Consider the following 13,484-nt stretch of genomic DNA (forward strand, 5'->3'; position numbering starts at 1 on the left):
GTCATGCTGGAACAGTTTTGTGTCTCTTAGCTCCAGTGAAGGGAAATTGTTACGCTACAGCATACAGAGACATTCTATACAATGTTTGTTTACTTCAAACTTTGTGACAACAGTTGGGGGGGGACACATACTGTTGGACATATAGTGTAGAGGGGGCTGACAAAGTGTTCTTGAAACAGATACTTTACAGCCACTAACAAGATTTAAATAGGACCTACAGCACCAGTATGGTTTTGGTGTACTCCTTGTCCTGCTAGTTAGAACCAGAGAAAACACTGGAATCTGCAGGACAGGAGGTATTTCAGGACCAGGTGTGGTAAGTGATAAAACGTTCAGTTAGTGCAGATACAATCTGGGTGTACCTAATAAAGTGGTGGAATGCAAGAAAATATAAAATACAATATTTACATTTTTTAAAAATATATTAATGATTACTTGTCCCTTTGACAGATACGTGCTGTTTAATATCTTTCTATGTAATTGCTTTTATTTAGAACCACCAGGAGTCATCAGCAGGGTCATTAACACAGACAGACTCGCGACACGAATTTGGTCCCTTCGGCTTGCCTTAGTTCAGCACTCGTCACGCCGCGCGAATGCGGAAGTTGCTGTTTACTGTTGTGAGTTTGCTGAAAGGAGGCGGCGGCTGGAAGAAACAACTTCTAGCTCTCAAAGTTTTAAGGAACAATGGATCTGAATCACGAGTCTGTTAAAAAGATTCTTTCTAAGGTGGGTGTTAAACTTGATTTTTCCGGAGTTTTAGGTTAGAAATGTAGGAATATGTGTGATTTGTGAGCAGTCAGGTGACTTACAGCAACTGGTCAGACCTGCTAGCTGAGTGACATGCCAACCTGATGTTTGTAAAATCTCTGATCACGGTATTCTTTCAAATAGTACAAATTTCACGATGTTGCCATTGAGGAATTACAGAAAATTCACCTTAATTACCCAGACATGAAAACAGTCGCCGGCACTTACAGTGAGTAATTAATTTCCTCACCCATAAAGAGTATATTATTTGTCTTTAACAGTCGTCTGTGTCAGAATCCATGAGCCCTTTACATGTCCCTGTTTCTTTTTGTACTTAAAAACATCAATGTTCAGGTTTTTTTTTTCTTTTCTTTTCTTTTTTTTAATGACTCTCCTTTCAATTACTTTAAAGCATTTACTGACAGTTCTCAGAAGGACCTGCTGAAGGTGCTGGGGAACATCCCTGTCAGATACCAAGGTGAGAAACAACACCAGTTAATCAATTACACCTTTAAAATGGCTCAAGAGGATGTAGTAATGCTTTGTGGATACACAGAATTCTGCTGTTTTCCTCAGGTTGTTTCTACAACTTGCCGATCCAGTTGTGGCTATTGGATTCATTCCCCTTCACGCCACCTATCTGCTTTCTTCGCCCCACAGCCAACATGGTGATCAGGGAGGGCAAACATGTGGATGCCAAGGGCCGAATCTACCTGCCTGCACTACACAACTGGGACCATGTAGGGAACTTAACAGAGATTGAGGCTGTGCAGTTAAATAAGGGTCATATTAACACATGCACAAATGAGATGGACAGATCACAAAGGGAAATTCACACTAATGAAGTCTTCAGATTAACATTACACATACACTATATAGCCAAAAGTATGCAGAGACATGTCCAATCACACCCATATGTGCTTGTTGAATGTCCCGTTATAGATTTAGTCCCCCTTTGCTGTTATAATAACCTCCACTCTTCTCAGGAGGCTTTCCACTAGATTTTGGAGCATGGGTGTGGGGATTTATGATCATTCAGCCACAAGAATATTCATGAGCTCAGGTACTGATGTTGTGTGAGGAAGCCTGGGGTGCACTCGGTGTTCCAGTTCATCCCAAAGGTGTTCATCCCTGCAGGACATACAGTTCTTCTACTGTAACCTTGGTGCACCATGCTGTTATAAACCTCACAGGGGCATTGCCATGCTGGAGTGGTTTAAGCCGCTTAGTTCCAGTGAAGGGAAATTGTAACGCTACAGCATACAAAGACAAACAAAAATCCTATACACTTGTGTGCTTCAAACTTTGTGGTAACTGTTTAGGGAAGAACCACACATGGGTGTGATAGTCAGGTGTCCATATAGTTTTGACCATTTAGTGTATCTAATGAAAAAGTTCATTAATAAGTTCTCACTGAAAACTCACTCATCGTCAGCTACTTTTGTATGTTGCTTTGAATTAAATTTGTTCAGTAGAAAATGTGTTTTTAAAAATTATATATATATATATATAATACAATATAATATAATATATCTATCTCTCTCTGAATTTTCAGCCCAAATCATCCGTAATAGTGCTGCTGGAGGAGATGATTGCTAAGTTTGAAGAGGATCCTCCTCTGGCCATGAAGTCTACAGGAGATGAAAAAGACCCTAATGAGCTTCTTGCGATCGTTTCACATCTAAACATCACCGAAGGTGGTTAAAAAAAAAGTTTTTGCTTTATAACACTCAATGTAAAGATGTAGTGGTATTCTTCTGTTTGTACCACAGCCCTGTTAAATTCTTGCATTCTCGATTCTGATCAGAGATTAGAAGGTGTTGATTAATTTTCTATAACAGTAATGCTGGCTGTGATTCAAATAATATGCTCCTTTGGGTGTGTTATCATTTCTATAAATGGTGAAGGTTTCTGTGAGATGTTAAATTAGCAATTTTGAAAGGAGTCTCCAGGGTCTGTGCTTTAAAACAGTCAAGGTTAAGCTGTGAATTTTCTGACACTCGAAAGTATTCAAGATGGAGGGATTTGCAGTTTCTGTCTAACATGATGAGCTGTATTATTATTATTTTTTTGGTCTTATTAACATCAAGAGGCAAAAAAAATAAACGGCTGGGGCTGCTATGATGTAAGAGATAATAGGAAGCAACTTATTTAGTTGATATTGCACAACATTAAATCTAATTATAAATGGATAAAAATATGATGTATTGTTCTTTAATTAATTATACATTTAACCGTTGGTAAATTGCTGTGATACAAGAGGAATAAACCCATTCAAGATGTGTTGTTTTAGAAAAATAACCAACCTTGGTGCGGTAGTGTTATGTTTCTTTCATTACTTGTCTTGCAAAACTACCCAACTACAGCAAGCCTGATTTTTTTTCAGTTGTTATAAAAAGCCTAATAGTAGTCAATAAACTCAGTCCTCTGTCTTTATAGGTGGAAATCGGCCTGAACAGAGTGTAAATAAGGTCTCTGTGATTGGAGGAGGAGACTTGGGGATGGCTGCTGTGCTGAGTATAATGGCTAAAGTAAATATCTCCAATTTTTCCAAAAAAATTACCCTATACAGATTGGGTTATTATTTATTTTTCAACTGAGTACCTATCTAACTAATGATTTCAAATTTCTCCTTCTCAGCCTTTCATTCCATTCAATTATATTTTATTACATAAATAGACTGTTTTTTTTTTAACCTGGTCTTATTTCTTCCTCTACTTGTACGACAGGGTTTTGTGGACAAACTGGTTTTAATCGACATACCAGAGTGTTCAACCAAAGCAGGCACCATGGACTTGGAGATATTCAGCCTGCCAAAGGTGGAAGTCTCAAAAGGTAAACATTCATTTAGTGCCTAAAAGGAAATGTTCATTTCTTTGCATGTTTTAAGAAGAAGATAACTTGTTAGGAAGCTGGGGTCAGAGTTCATGGTGAGCCTGATGGAGCATGGCTTGGCTCAAGGGTCCATCAATGGTACCAGGGCTTGAACAACTGTCAGTAAAAGCACCATGCTGTTTCACTTTTGTAGTTATTTATCCTGATGATCCAACACTGCTACTGCTAATCCTACTACTGCTGATCCAGAGGTTTAAGATTGGATATATTTATTAAAAGAACCATGGGATTATGGTAGCATTTCTGTTTATACAAATTATAACACCTTACATGTGACTCTCTGTCCTACGTGTATTTCCCCAGTTAGCATCAGTGGCGCTGCATGAATTCATATATTACATAACACACTATTGGCTGGACAATTCATCAGTGCTTTCAGCTATCTCCACTGGGATGTGTGGTGGAGATAAAGTTATACAAGAGACAGTCACATAGTAACAGCAGAAACTTAACATGGCTCCTATCACTTTAAAACGATCTAACTTTGTTTACTTTCTTAATGAAAGAATGTTTGCAGATATTTTCAATAACTTCTTTTGGCATCTTTTTCCAGTAATCTATTCAGAGGACCCGAGTGTATTTCTTCTGAATTTATTTTTATATTTTTAAATGTACTTTTTACCTATAGGTGACATTTTATAGATTCTCTCATTCTAGATATACTATATTTGTGTAATTGACACACATTTATATTATTATATGTAATAATAATATATAAAAATATTATTAGAAATCTGTTGAGTTCCTTCTAAAACAGTAACAGACATTCACATGACTCATATAAAATAGCCTTTGCAGGATTGTGTAACTGGCCTCTAGCTCACTGAGGCTTCACTGTGTGTGTGTGTGTGTGTGTGTGTTCTTGCAGATCTGTCAGCCTCAGCTGGTTCTAAGGTGGTGGTGGTTACGGCAAACGCTTGGAATAATGAGCAGTCGTTTGTGAGTGTGGTGCAGACTAATGTGGATCTGTATGGAAAGATCATCCCGAGCCTGGCTCGCCTCAGTCCCAGTGCAGTGCTGCTCATCGCCTCTCAGCCTGGTCAGTGTGCAGTCATGCAGCATCTTGGCTCTTTATCCTTTACTCTAATACAGGTGTTGTGACTAATACAGGTGTTGTGGTGCAGAACCACATCTCAGTGGAATATCATTACAATCTGCAGCCACTGGGTGTCTGACTCACACTGACATATGTAGCTGTTTCAGTGTGATGAGTAAGCAGTACTGACTGTACTGAATCATCTGGTGGGTGAGAAATGGGCAATGGCAATGGCTTGGAACTCAACTAGAAATTATCTTTTTATTGTTGACGCATAGAAAACCCATCTCATGGTCAGAATTCGACATTTCCTACTCTCTCTCTCTCTCTCTCTCTCTCTCTCTCTCTATATATATATATATATATATAAGTTCTTCAGAACTTCCTGCATTATTGTTATCCTGTTATTTCTCTTTTGCACATATCTCAACCAGAAGTAACATTCTACCATTTTACCATTTTCTACCACTCTACTTATTAAAAAAACAAAGCAACCCAACTTATCAGTTTGATCACAAGCAACACCCACACCAGTCTCTGTCTCATCACCTGAGGTAAAAGTCATTATCAGCATTTAAGAAAAGCCTCAGCGTCATCACTTAACTCCATTGATCTTAGTAATTTAAGTTTACTTACTCAGTTAAATTTCTTATTGTTAATGTCTTTCTAGGGTGGCATGGTGGCTTAGTGGTTTGCACATTTGACTCGCACCTCCGGGGTTGCACATTTGACTCGCACCTCCGGGGTTGGGGATTCCCACCTCTGCCCTGTGTGCACAGAGTTTGCATGTTCTCCCCGTGCTCCGGGGGTTTCCTCCAGGTATTCCGTTTTCCTCCCCCAATCCAAAGACATGCGTTGTAGGCTGATTGGCATCTCTAAATTGTCCATAGTGTGCAATTGTGCCCTGCAATGGGCACCTATCCAACCCGTTGTCCTGAGCCTGGGGACCTGGGATCGGCTCCAGGCTCCCCGTGACCCTCTGTAGAATAAGCGGTACTGAAAATGAATGGATGTCTTTAAGGTCATTTAAACATTTCACAACTATGTCTACTGTCATATGTACAGAGTGCTCTTCTCTGTTTGGATGATGATATGATGGTACAGGAGCAGGAGGCATTTTGAAAGCCGGTATCTGATTTCACACTGAGTTGATTAGCCTTATGTCCATTTCACTAAACTTGATCAAAGCCTGACATTCACTGTGTGAGGAAATCACACTTAGCTAGCAAGGCTTTACACCTCTTTAGACAGACTGATTGTTTTTACGACTGCGATTGTTCAACTAGCTTCTTATCCAACATGATCTTTGTAGGCAGACAGGCAAGGCAAGGTACATTCTAAATGTGTAATAAATAAATACATTACCATGTTGTTTTAGTAAAATATTTAAGTATAGATGTCAACTTACTCTATGTTCTTGTCTGAAAAAACTCAATTTTGCTCAAAACCTGATTTATTTATTTATGGCTAATAGAATCGAGCCACAGCCCCATGTGATGAGTTTTCCCAGACACCCACACATGGCAAAACCAGCTGTTTAAGAGAAAACCAAATCAAACATGAACGATAATATAAAGATGATGTTCAGTAACATTTAGTCATTGCAAAAAAAACCCCCAAACAGCTGGGAAGTCCACTGCTCCGCCATACTTTATAATATATAACTTTGATGTCTGGTTTCTGAAGCTTATTAGAACAGATTTTTGAACACAGTGTTAATTGTGAATATTTGTACAATGATAGTGATCCAAAATGCATTAACATTTGGTGGTAAAAAATGTGAAATAATGACCACAGTTGAGGTGGAAATTGCGTGATACGGTACACCATAGGGACAGCTCTGGGTGTGCACATGGAAATTTGGAGTAATACGTCACAAAACGTCTTTGTATTGTACTAAGTATATTTCTGTCAAATATCACTGCATACTTCTATCGGGCGGGGTTTGGTGTGAGTATGCGTACACATGCTTTCTCTTCCCTCAAACTAACTCCACCCCTTCTGTTAAATTACCTTTTGAGTTGCCTTTTTTAGGGAAAAAAGGGTGGAGCTAAGCAGCTCAGTTTAGGCTAGGGTTTTGTTTCCACAAAAATGCTAATGAAAGCCTGGGAAAAAAACACCAACCTGACAATATTGCAATATTGTTATTTTCTGTCTGTGAAATGATATGGTTAAATAGGTCTCCAAACACCTTAAAACATGCTCTTGCTTTAATAATGTAGCACAACAGCTTTGAGTTGTGTGTGTGTGTTTGTGATCTGGAACTCTTCTTGTTCTTAGTGGAGATAATGACCCATGTGGCATGGAGACAGAGTTGCCTGCCACCTACGCATGTGATTGGTGTAGGCTGTAACCTGGAGTCCGAGAGACTCTCTTACATCCTCAACGTTGCATTACTGGCTAACAGCACGAGCAAAAAAGCCTGGGTCATAGGAGAGCTATCTGACAATAAGGGTGAGCTCATCTGTACATTTTTTTCGGACATTTCTATTGATGCAGATCGTTTGTCATGATGATCATTCTTTAAACTTTCTTCTCTGGAACTCAATTAAATAATCTTGTATGGTAGCACTACTTGTATCGTTCTCCGCTTGATTCATCGCTTTGCTTGTATTTCCTTATTTGTAAGTCGCTGTGGATAAAAGCATCTGCTAAATGAATACATGTAAATGTAATAAATGTAAATGGAGGTGTTGATGATGAATATAGAATCACACGTAATGTGTTTGACTCTTTTTAATTGTTGACACAATGCTGATGATGGTATGATTCCCTTTTAGTCGCTGTCTGGGCTAATGTAGGAGGGGACAAGCACCAAGTGTTAGTCCCAGTGTCCAACTCCACAAGACCACTGATAGACAGGTAAAAGTGTGGACTATTGAATGACGTTAAAAAATTTGTTTGAAATCCTGCAATAATGATATTATGTAAGAAAAAATGTAGTGCTATAATGCAAAAAAAAACAACAACACAGGATATGCTTGTATAGTAAAATAATCAATGAAATGATCACTTATGCTATAGCAGCTATAAATAGTCACCAGTTTCTCTTTTTCTTTCTTGAAGTTAATAAGACCAAAAGACCAAAAATGATGCTGCTTTTTAGTTACTTTGTCTTGAAGACCTGCCTGTGGTGGTTAGCACTGTTACAGAGCATTAACACTGGAGACTCCTTCCATACTCCTACAACATATCAACAATTACACACGTTTTTAAAATCTATTTATGTGGAGTGTCTGCTGTACAAGTCCTTGTGAATGAGCTGTGGCTATAGAATTAACACATTGGTACAAGTGTGTTAATATTAAGTTGTGATTTGAATTAACACATTTTGACCAATCAGAAATGAGAATTCAGCAGCGCTGTGGTGCAACCCCAATTCCAAAAAAAGTTGGGACGCCGTGTAAAATGTAAATAAAAACAGAATGCGATGATTTGTTAATCTCATAAACCCATTTGTTATTCACCATAGAACATGGAAAACATATCAAATGTTTAAACTTAGTAAATGTAAGTAACTCAGTAACATCATTGGGTATAAAAAGAGTCTCTTAGAGAGGCAGAGTGTTTCAGAAGTAAAGATGGGCAGAGGTTCACCAATCTGTGAAAAACTGCGTCTACAATTTGTGGAACAATTTCAGAATAATATTCCTCAACGTAAAATTGCAAAGACTATGAATATCTCATCATCTACAGTACATAATATCATCAAACGCTTCAGAGAATCTGGAGAAATCTCTGTGCACAAGGGACAAGGGTGAAAATCAATATTGCATGTCCGTGATCTTCAGGCCCTCAGGCGGCACTGCATTAAAAACAGGCATGATTCTGTAATGGAAATCACTGCATGGGCTCAGAAACACCTCCAGAACTCATTGTCTGCGAACACAGTTCGTCTTGCCATCAAGAAATGCTGGTTAAATCTCTATCATGCAAAGAAGAAGCCATATGTGAACATGATCCAGAAACGCCACCGTCTTCTCTGGGCCAAAGCTCATTTAAAATGGACTGAGGCAAAGTGGAAAACTGTTCTGTGGTCAGACGAATCGAAATTTTAAATTCATTTTGGAAACCATGGACGCCGCGTCCTCTAAACTAAAGAGGACTAAAGAGGAGAGGGACCATCCGGCTTTTTATCAGTGCCAAGTTCAAAAGCCTGCATCTCTGGTGGTATGGGGTGCATTAGTGCCTGTGGAATCTGGAAAAGCATCATCAGTGGTGAAAGGTATATACAGGTTTTACAGCAACATCTGCTTCCATCCAGATTCCATCCCATCTATACTTCTGAGAGACTCTGCCTCTCTAAGACACTCTTTTTATACCCAATCATGTTACTGACATGTAGCCAATTAACATAATTATTTGCAAAATGTTCCTCCAGCTGTTCCTTTTTAGTAACACTTACTTTTCCAGCCTTTTGTTGCCCCGTCTCAACTGTTTTGAGACATGTTGTGGCAATCAAATTAAAAATTACCTTATTTTTTATCTTAAAATAGTACATTTCCTCAGTTTAAACATTTGATTAGTTTTCTATGTTCTATTGTGAATAACATATGGGTTCATGAAATTTGCAAATCATTGCATTCTGTTTTTATTTACATTTTACACAGCGTCCCAACTTTTTTGGAATTGGGGTTGTATAAAAAAAGAGTAATACATCAAATCTGTCCTGTGTTTTGTTTGCATAATGTGATGTGGTATAATATTTAATCAGCATTGTTGACACCATGCAGGGCGTTTGAAATGTTGAAGGGGAGAGGTCAGAGGTCATGGTCAGTGGGGCTGTCCATCGCTGACATCACACACTCCATTCTTACAGACCAGAGAAAAACACACTCCATCACTACTCTGGCTCAGGTTAGTCACTCTATAGTCTGTCTGTCTGATAGATCACATGAACACAGTTGGAGCAGTATCACTTTTCTTCCATATTAGTTTCTCTGTTAACCACAGGGTCAGTTGCTATGTAGAGTATTAAAACAATCAGGTTTTAAAAAAATATGGTTGACTCCTTTAGTCCATGTCGAGATTCTCCCCAGCAAAATTACTCACTTGTACCTTATTAGTGTGTAGTTAGGGCTATTAAATTCATTTACAATGCATTTGAAGTTTAATGTCTTAAAACGATTGGAAAAAGTATTGGAATGCATTTGAGTTTGTTAATGAACCTTTTTGTTTTCCTTTACTGCCACAGACAGCGTGAACATTAGCAGTAGCTCTGCACTATGCTTTTCTACAACCCCAATTCTGAAAAAGTTGGGACAGTATGGAAAATGCAATTAAAACAAAGTCATTTGACAAATTCAATTCACTATATTGAAAACACATTATTGGTTGTTTTACTTTGTGAATTTAATTTAGTTTTGAAACTATACACTCTGTACAAACTACACTCTACACAATCTGATGACTGCAACACACTCCAAAAGTTGGGACAGTCGACTGTTTGCCACTGTGTAACATCACCTTTTCTTTTAATAACACTTAATAAGTGTTTGGACGCTGAGTGAAGACACCAGTTGGTTAAGTTTAGCAGCAGAATTTTCCCCCATTCATCCATTATGCATTTCTTCAGCTGCGCAGCTGTACGGGGCCTTCATTGCCTTATTTTGCACTTCATAATGCACCAGACATTATCAGTCTGAGACAGGTCAGGACTGCAGACAGGTCATGCTAGCACCCACACTCTCTGCTTATGCAACCATGTGCTTGTAATCCGGGCAGAATGTGGTTTGGCGTTGTCCTGCTCTGGATGGCAGCATATGTTGCTCCAAAATGTGTACATATCTTTCTGCATTAATGATGCCCTCGCAGATGTGCAAGTTACCCATGCCATGGGCACTGACACACACCCATACCATGACAGACGGTGGCTTTTGGACCTGACGCTGATAACAGATTGGATGGTCCTTTTCCTCTTTGGCCCGGAGAACAGGACAGCTGTTTTGTCCAAAATCTATTTGAAATGATGACGGACCACAAAATACGATTCCACTGTGCTACTGTCCATCTCAGATGAGACCAAGCCCAGAGAAGTCGATGGTGCTTCTGGACAGTGTTGATATATGGCTTCTGCTTTGCATAGTAAAGTCTTAACTTGTATCTGTGGATGCAGCGGCGAATGGTGATGACTGTCAAAGGTTTACCAAAGTATTCCCGAGCCCATGTCAGGATATCCAATACAGACTCGTGATGGTTTTTAAGACGGTGACATCTGATGGATCGGAGATCACGCGCATTCAGAAGTGGTTTTCGGCTTTGCCCTTTACGCACCGAGATTTGACCGGATTCCTTGAATCTTTTAATTATATTGTGCACTGTAGAAGGTGAAATGCACAAAATCCTATCGATTTTTGTCCTTGGGGAATGTTGTTCACAAAGTGTTGGATTATTCACTGATGCATCTGTTGGCAGATTGGCGAGCCTCGACCCAACCTTGCTCTTGAAGGACTAGGCCCTTTTTGGAGGCTCCTTATATACTATGATTAGATGATCTCCTCACCTGTTTCACATCACCTTCTTATTTCAACTTGTCATTTTGCTATTAGTCCTAAATTTCCCGTCCCAACTTTTTTGTAACATGTTGCATGCATCAATTTCAAAATAGACGTTTATCCTAAAAAAAAACTATGCAGTTGATTAGATAAAACATCAAATACCTTGTCTTTGTTTTTTGTTTAAGGTCTATATTCAGGTTGAAGCCATATTCCAAATAAGATGTTTACATGCGTACAGGCATTGGAATATTCCTGTATACATATGGTTGTTGCAAGTATGACTAAGTTGTCATTCCTAAATACCTACTCTACAACTAAGCATCTGTTAGTACCCACAATTCCTTGCGGTCAGAGCATGCACATACATCTCCAGAACAAGGTGTTTACATGCAACAAATTTCCGATTAAAACAGGCATATTCCAGGGGCGGGAATCAGAATTTGGGGCATCTGTTTATTGTATTAATCTGAATCGGGTAATTGGATTGTGGTGTTTACACGACTCAGTAGTAATTAGAATATTGACAAATTCTGAATAATATCGTAATATCGATGTGCATGTAAATGTAGTCACTGTAATATACAACAAGCCAAATAGCATTTGCTCTCACAGCTCTAATCCTTTTGAAACTCATTCTGTGTGTGTGTGTGTGTGTGTGTGTGTGTGTGTGTGTGTGTGTGTGTGTGTGTGTGTGTTTTTCAGGGATGGGGAGGTGTCGGCTCTGAGGTGTTCCTCAGTTTGCCCTGTGTATTAGGAGTGAACGGATCCACCCGTCTGGCAGGAGTGGCCCTCAGTTCAGAAGATGACGCCAAGCTGAAGGCGAGCATCTCGTCTCTGAGCAACCTCATCACGCAGCTGAAGATTTAGCTCCAAAACCCTCTCAGATCCCAGCAAAGACTTGCAAAGCCAGCAGCAGCATCGTAACAGTAACAGCAAATCCAGTTGCAAAACAAACCGCATCCAGATCTCCACTTGCTCGCAGCTCCCTCAAGGCTGTGTTACATTCTCAGGCTGCATGGTGCCTTTTGACAAATGTTTCGCTTCAAGAAACACCCACGTACATAGAAGGTAAGATTCAGAATGCAGGTGATGACAGGGACATGCCCACATTTTGATGGCACAGGACCACACACACTAACCATCTGAACAAAAGTAATTGAGCATAGAAAACATTTCTTTTATCCATCTTCCTATCAGAAGTAACTAACATGAACAACCTTCATGTGTGCACTTTATTAAAGGTTCATATGGAGAGGAGTTTTAAACAACAATCGCAATAACACTCAGAAGATATCTCGATACACTCTGTTACTGTACTTTGCACTTCCATGTTTGCTTGTATGTTTGCTTATTGATAATGAAGTGATTTATTTTTGGAACTGATTATGTCAGAAAGTGAAGTTATAGCTCAAGCACAATATTCTGACCCATATTACTGTGATTTAATTATACCAAAAGTACTCTGAACCAATGAAATGCCTTTTTCTGTTTTTCATGTACATGTATAATCTAGTTTACTTAACGAGGTGTGTAAAGACTGTATTTAAAGTGAGCGGGGATAGGGTAAATATTTGTTTTTGAAATTCTGACTAAGACTGCACTGTGTCGCACTTTTCCAAGAGTTGAAGTGTGATCTTGTGTGATGTAATGCATTGAACGAGCCTGCAGTTCTGCTTTAGGACGATCACACGCTGCACTGCTAATAAAGATCTGCCAAAGCAGTAATATAAATGTCTAATAAATGCTCTAACTGTAAACTGTCTCAAGATTACTTTTACACCAAAACAAAGACAAAACACACAAAGTTTTTTTTTTCTTCCCTTTTAAGCTTTTCATAATATCATTTACTGTCTGCATGGCATTGCAAACAAGACACAAATCATTCTTTGGTTTGCTGTGATAAAGTATTTACACCAGAGGAACACAAAAACAGAACATTATTAAATAATTCATGTAATAAAAATAAACAGTGCAAAAGAAATACCACTTCATGACATTCCTTTTGTCATCCAATGAGAACACAGTTCTCTAAAACATACTTGTTATATTGTCTGCAGCAACAGCAGATATCAGGATGGTGTAATTGACTCCAGGATTCAGATTATTAATGTTAAAGAAAAAGTGTTTGAGGTTATTGAATTCAAAGTGATACTGTCATTGCTCCACTCTACTTTAAAGAACGATTATCTTCCACACGATGGCGCTACTGCTCAATCGTGCAAAAACTCCATGTAAAAATAACTGATCAAGTTCAGACTCGTACAGAGGCGCATGCCATCTCCAATCCTGAACATGAGCATCACAAA

The 13,484-nt window shown here is 38.9% G+C and overlaps 1 protein-coding gene across 1 annotated transcript; it reads left to right on the forward strand.

Annotated features, from left to right (window-relative positions):
* Positions 1-229: 229 nt before the first annotated feature.
* uevld (UEV and lactate/malate dehyrogenase domains) lies at positions 230-12,935 on the forward strand. The gene is made up of 12 exons (XM_053641156.1): positions 230-729; positions 895-979; positions 1,163-1,228; positions 1,327-1,490; positions 2,306-2,447; positions 3,190-3,281; positions 3,480-3,585; positions 4,514-4,684; positions 6,962-7,135; positions 7,462-7,543; positions 9,415-9,538; positions 11,881-12,935. The coding sequence occupies exons 1-12, from the start codon at positions 688-690 to the stop codon at positions 12,043-12,045; spliced, it is 1,413 nt and encodes a 470-aa protein (XP_053497131.1). The 5' UTR covers positions 230-687; the 3' UTR covers positions 12,046-12,935.
* Positions 12,936-13,484: the final 549 nt, after the last annotated feature.

The sequence above is a fragment of the Ictalurus furcatus genome, chromosome 14 (genome assembly GCF_023375685.1).
Source record: "Ictalurus furcatus strain D&B chromosome 14, Billie_1.0, whole genome shotgun sequence".
In the NCBI taxonomy this organism is placed as follows: domain Eukaryota; kingdom Metazoa; phylum Chordata; class Actinopteri; order Siluriformes; family Ictaluridae; genus Ictalurus; species Ictalurus furcatus.

Excerpts from the sequence above, each read along its gene's own strand:
- uevld (XM_053641156.1), top strand. The coding sequence starts at position 688 with ATGGATCTGAATCACGAGTCTGTTAAAAAGATTCTTTCTAAG. Across the intron at positions 1,491-2,305 it reads CACTACACAACTGGGACCAT|CCCAAATCATCCGTAATAGT; the intron begins GTAGGGAACTTA and ends CTGAATTTTCAG. Across the intron at positions 9,539-11,880 it reads CCATCACTACTCTGGCTCAG|GGATGGGGAGGTGTCGGCTC; the intron begins GTTAGTCACTCT and ends TGTGTTTTTCAG.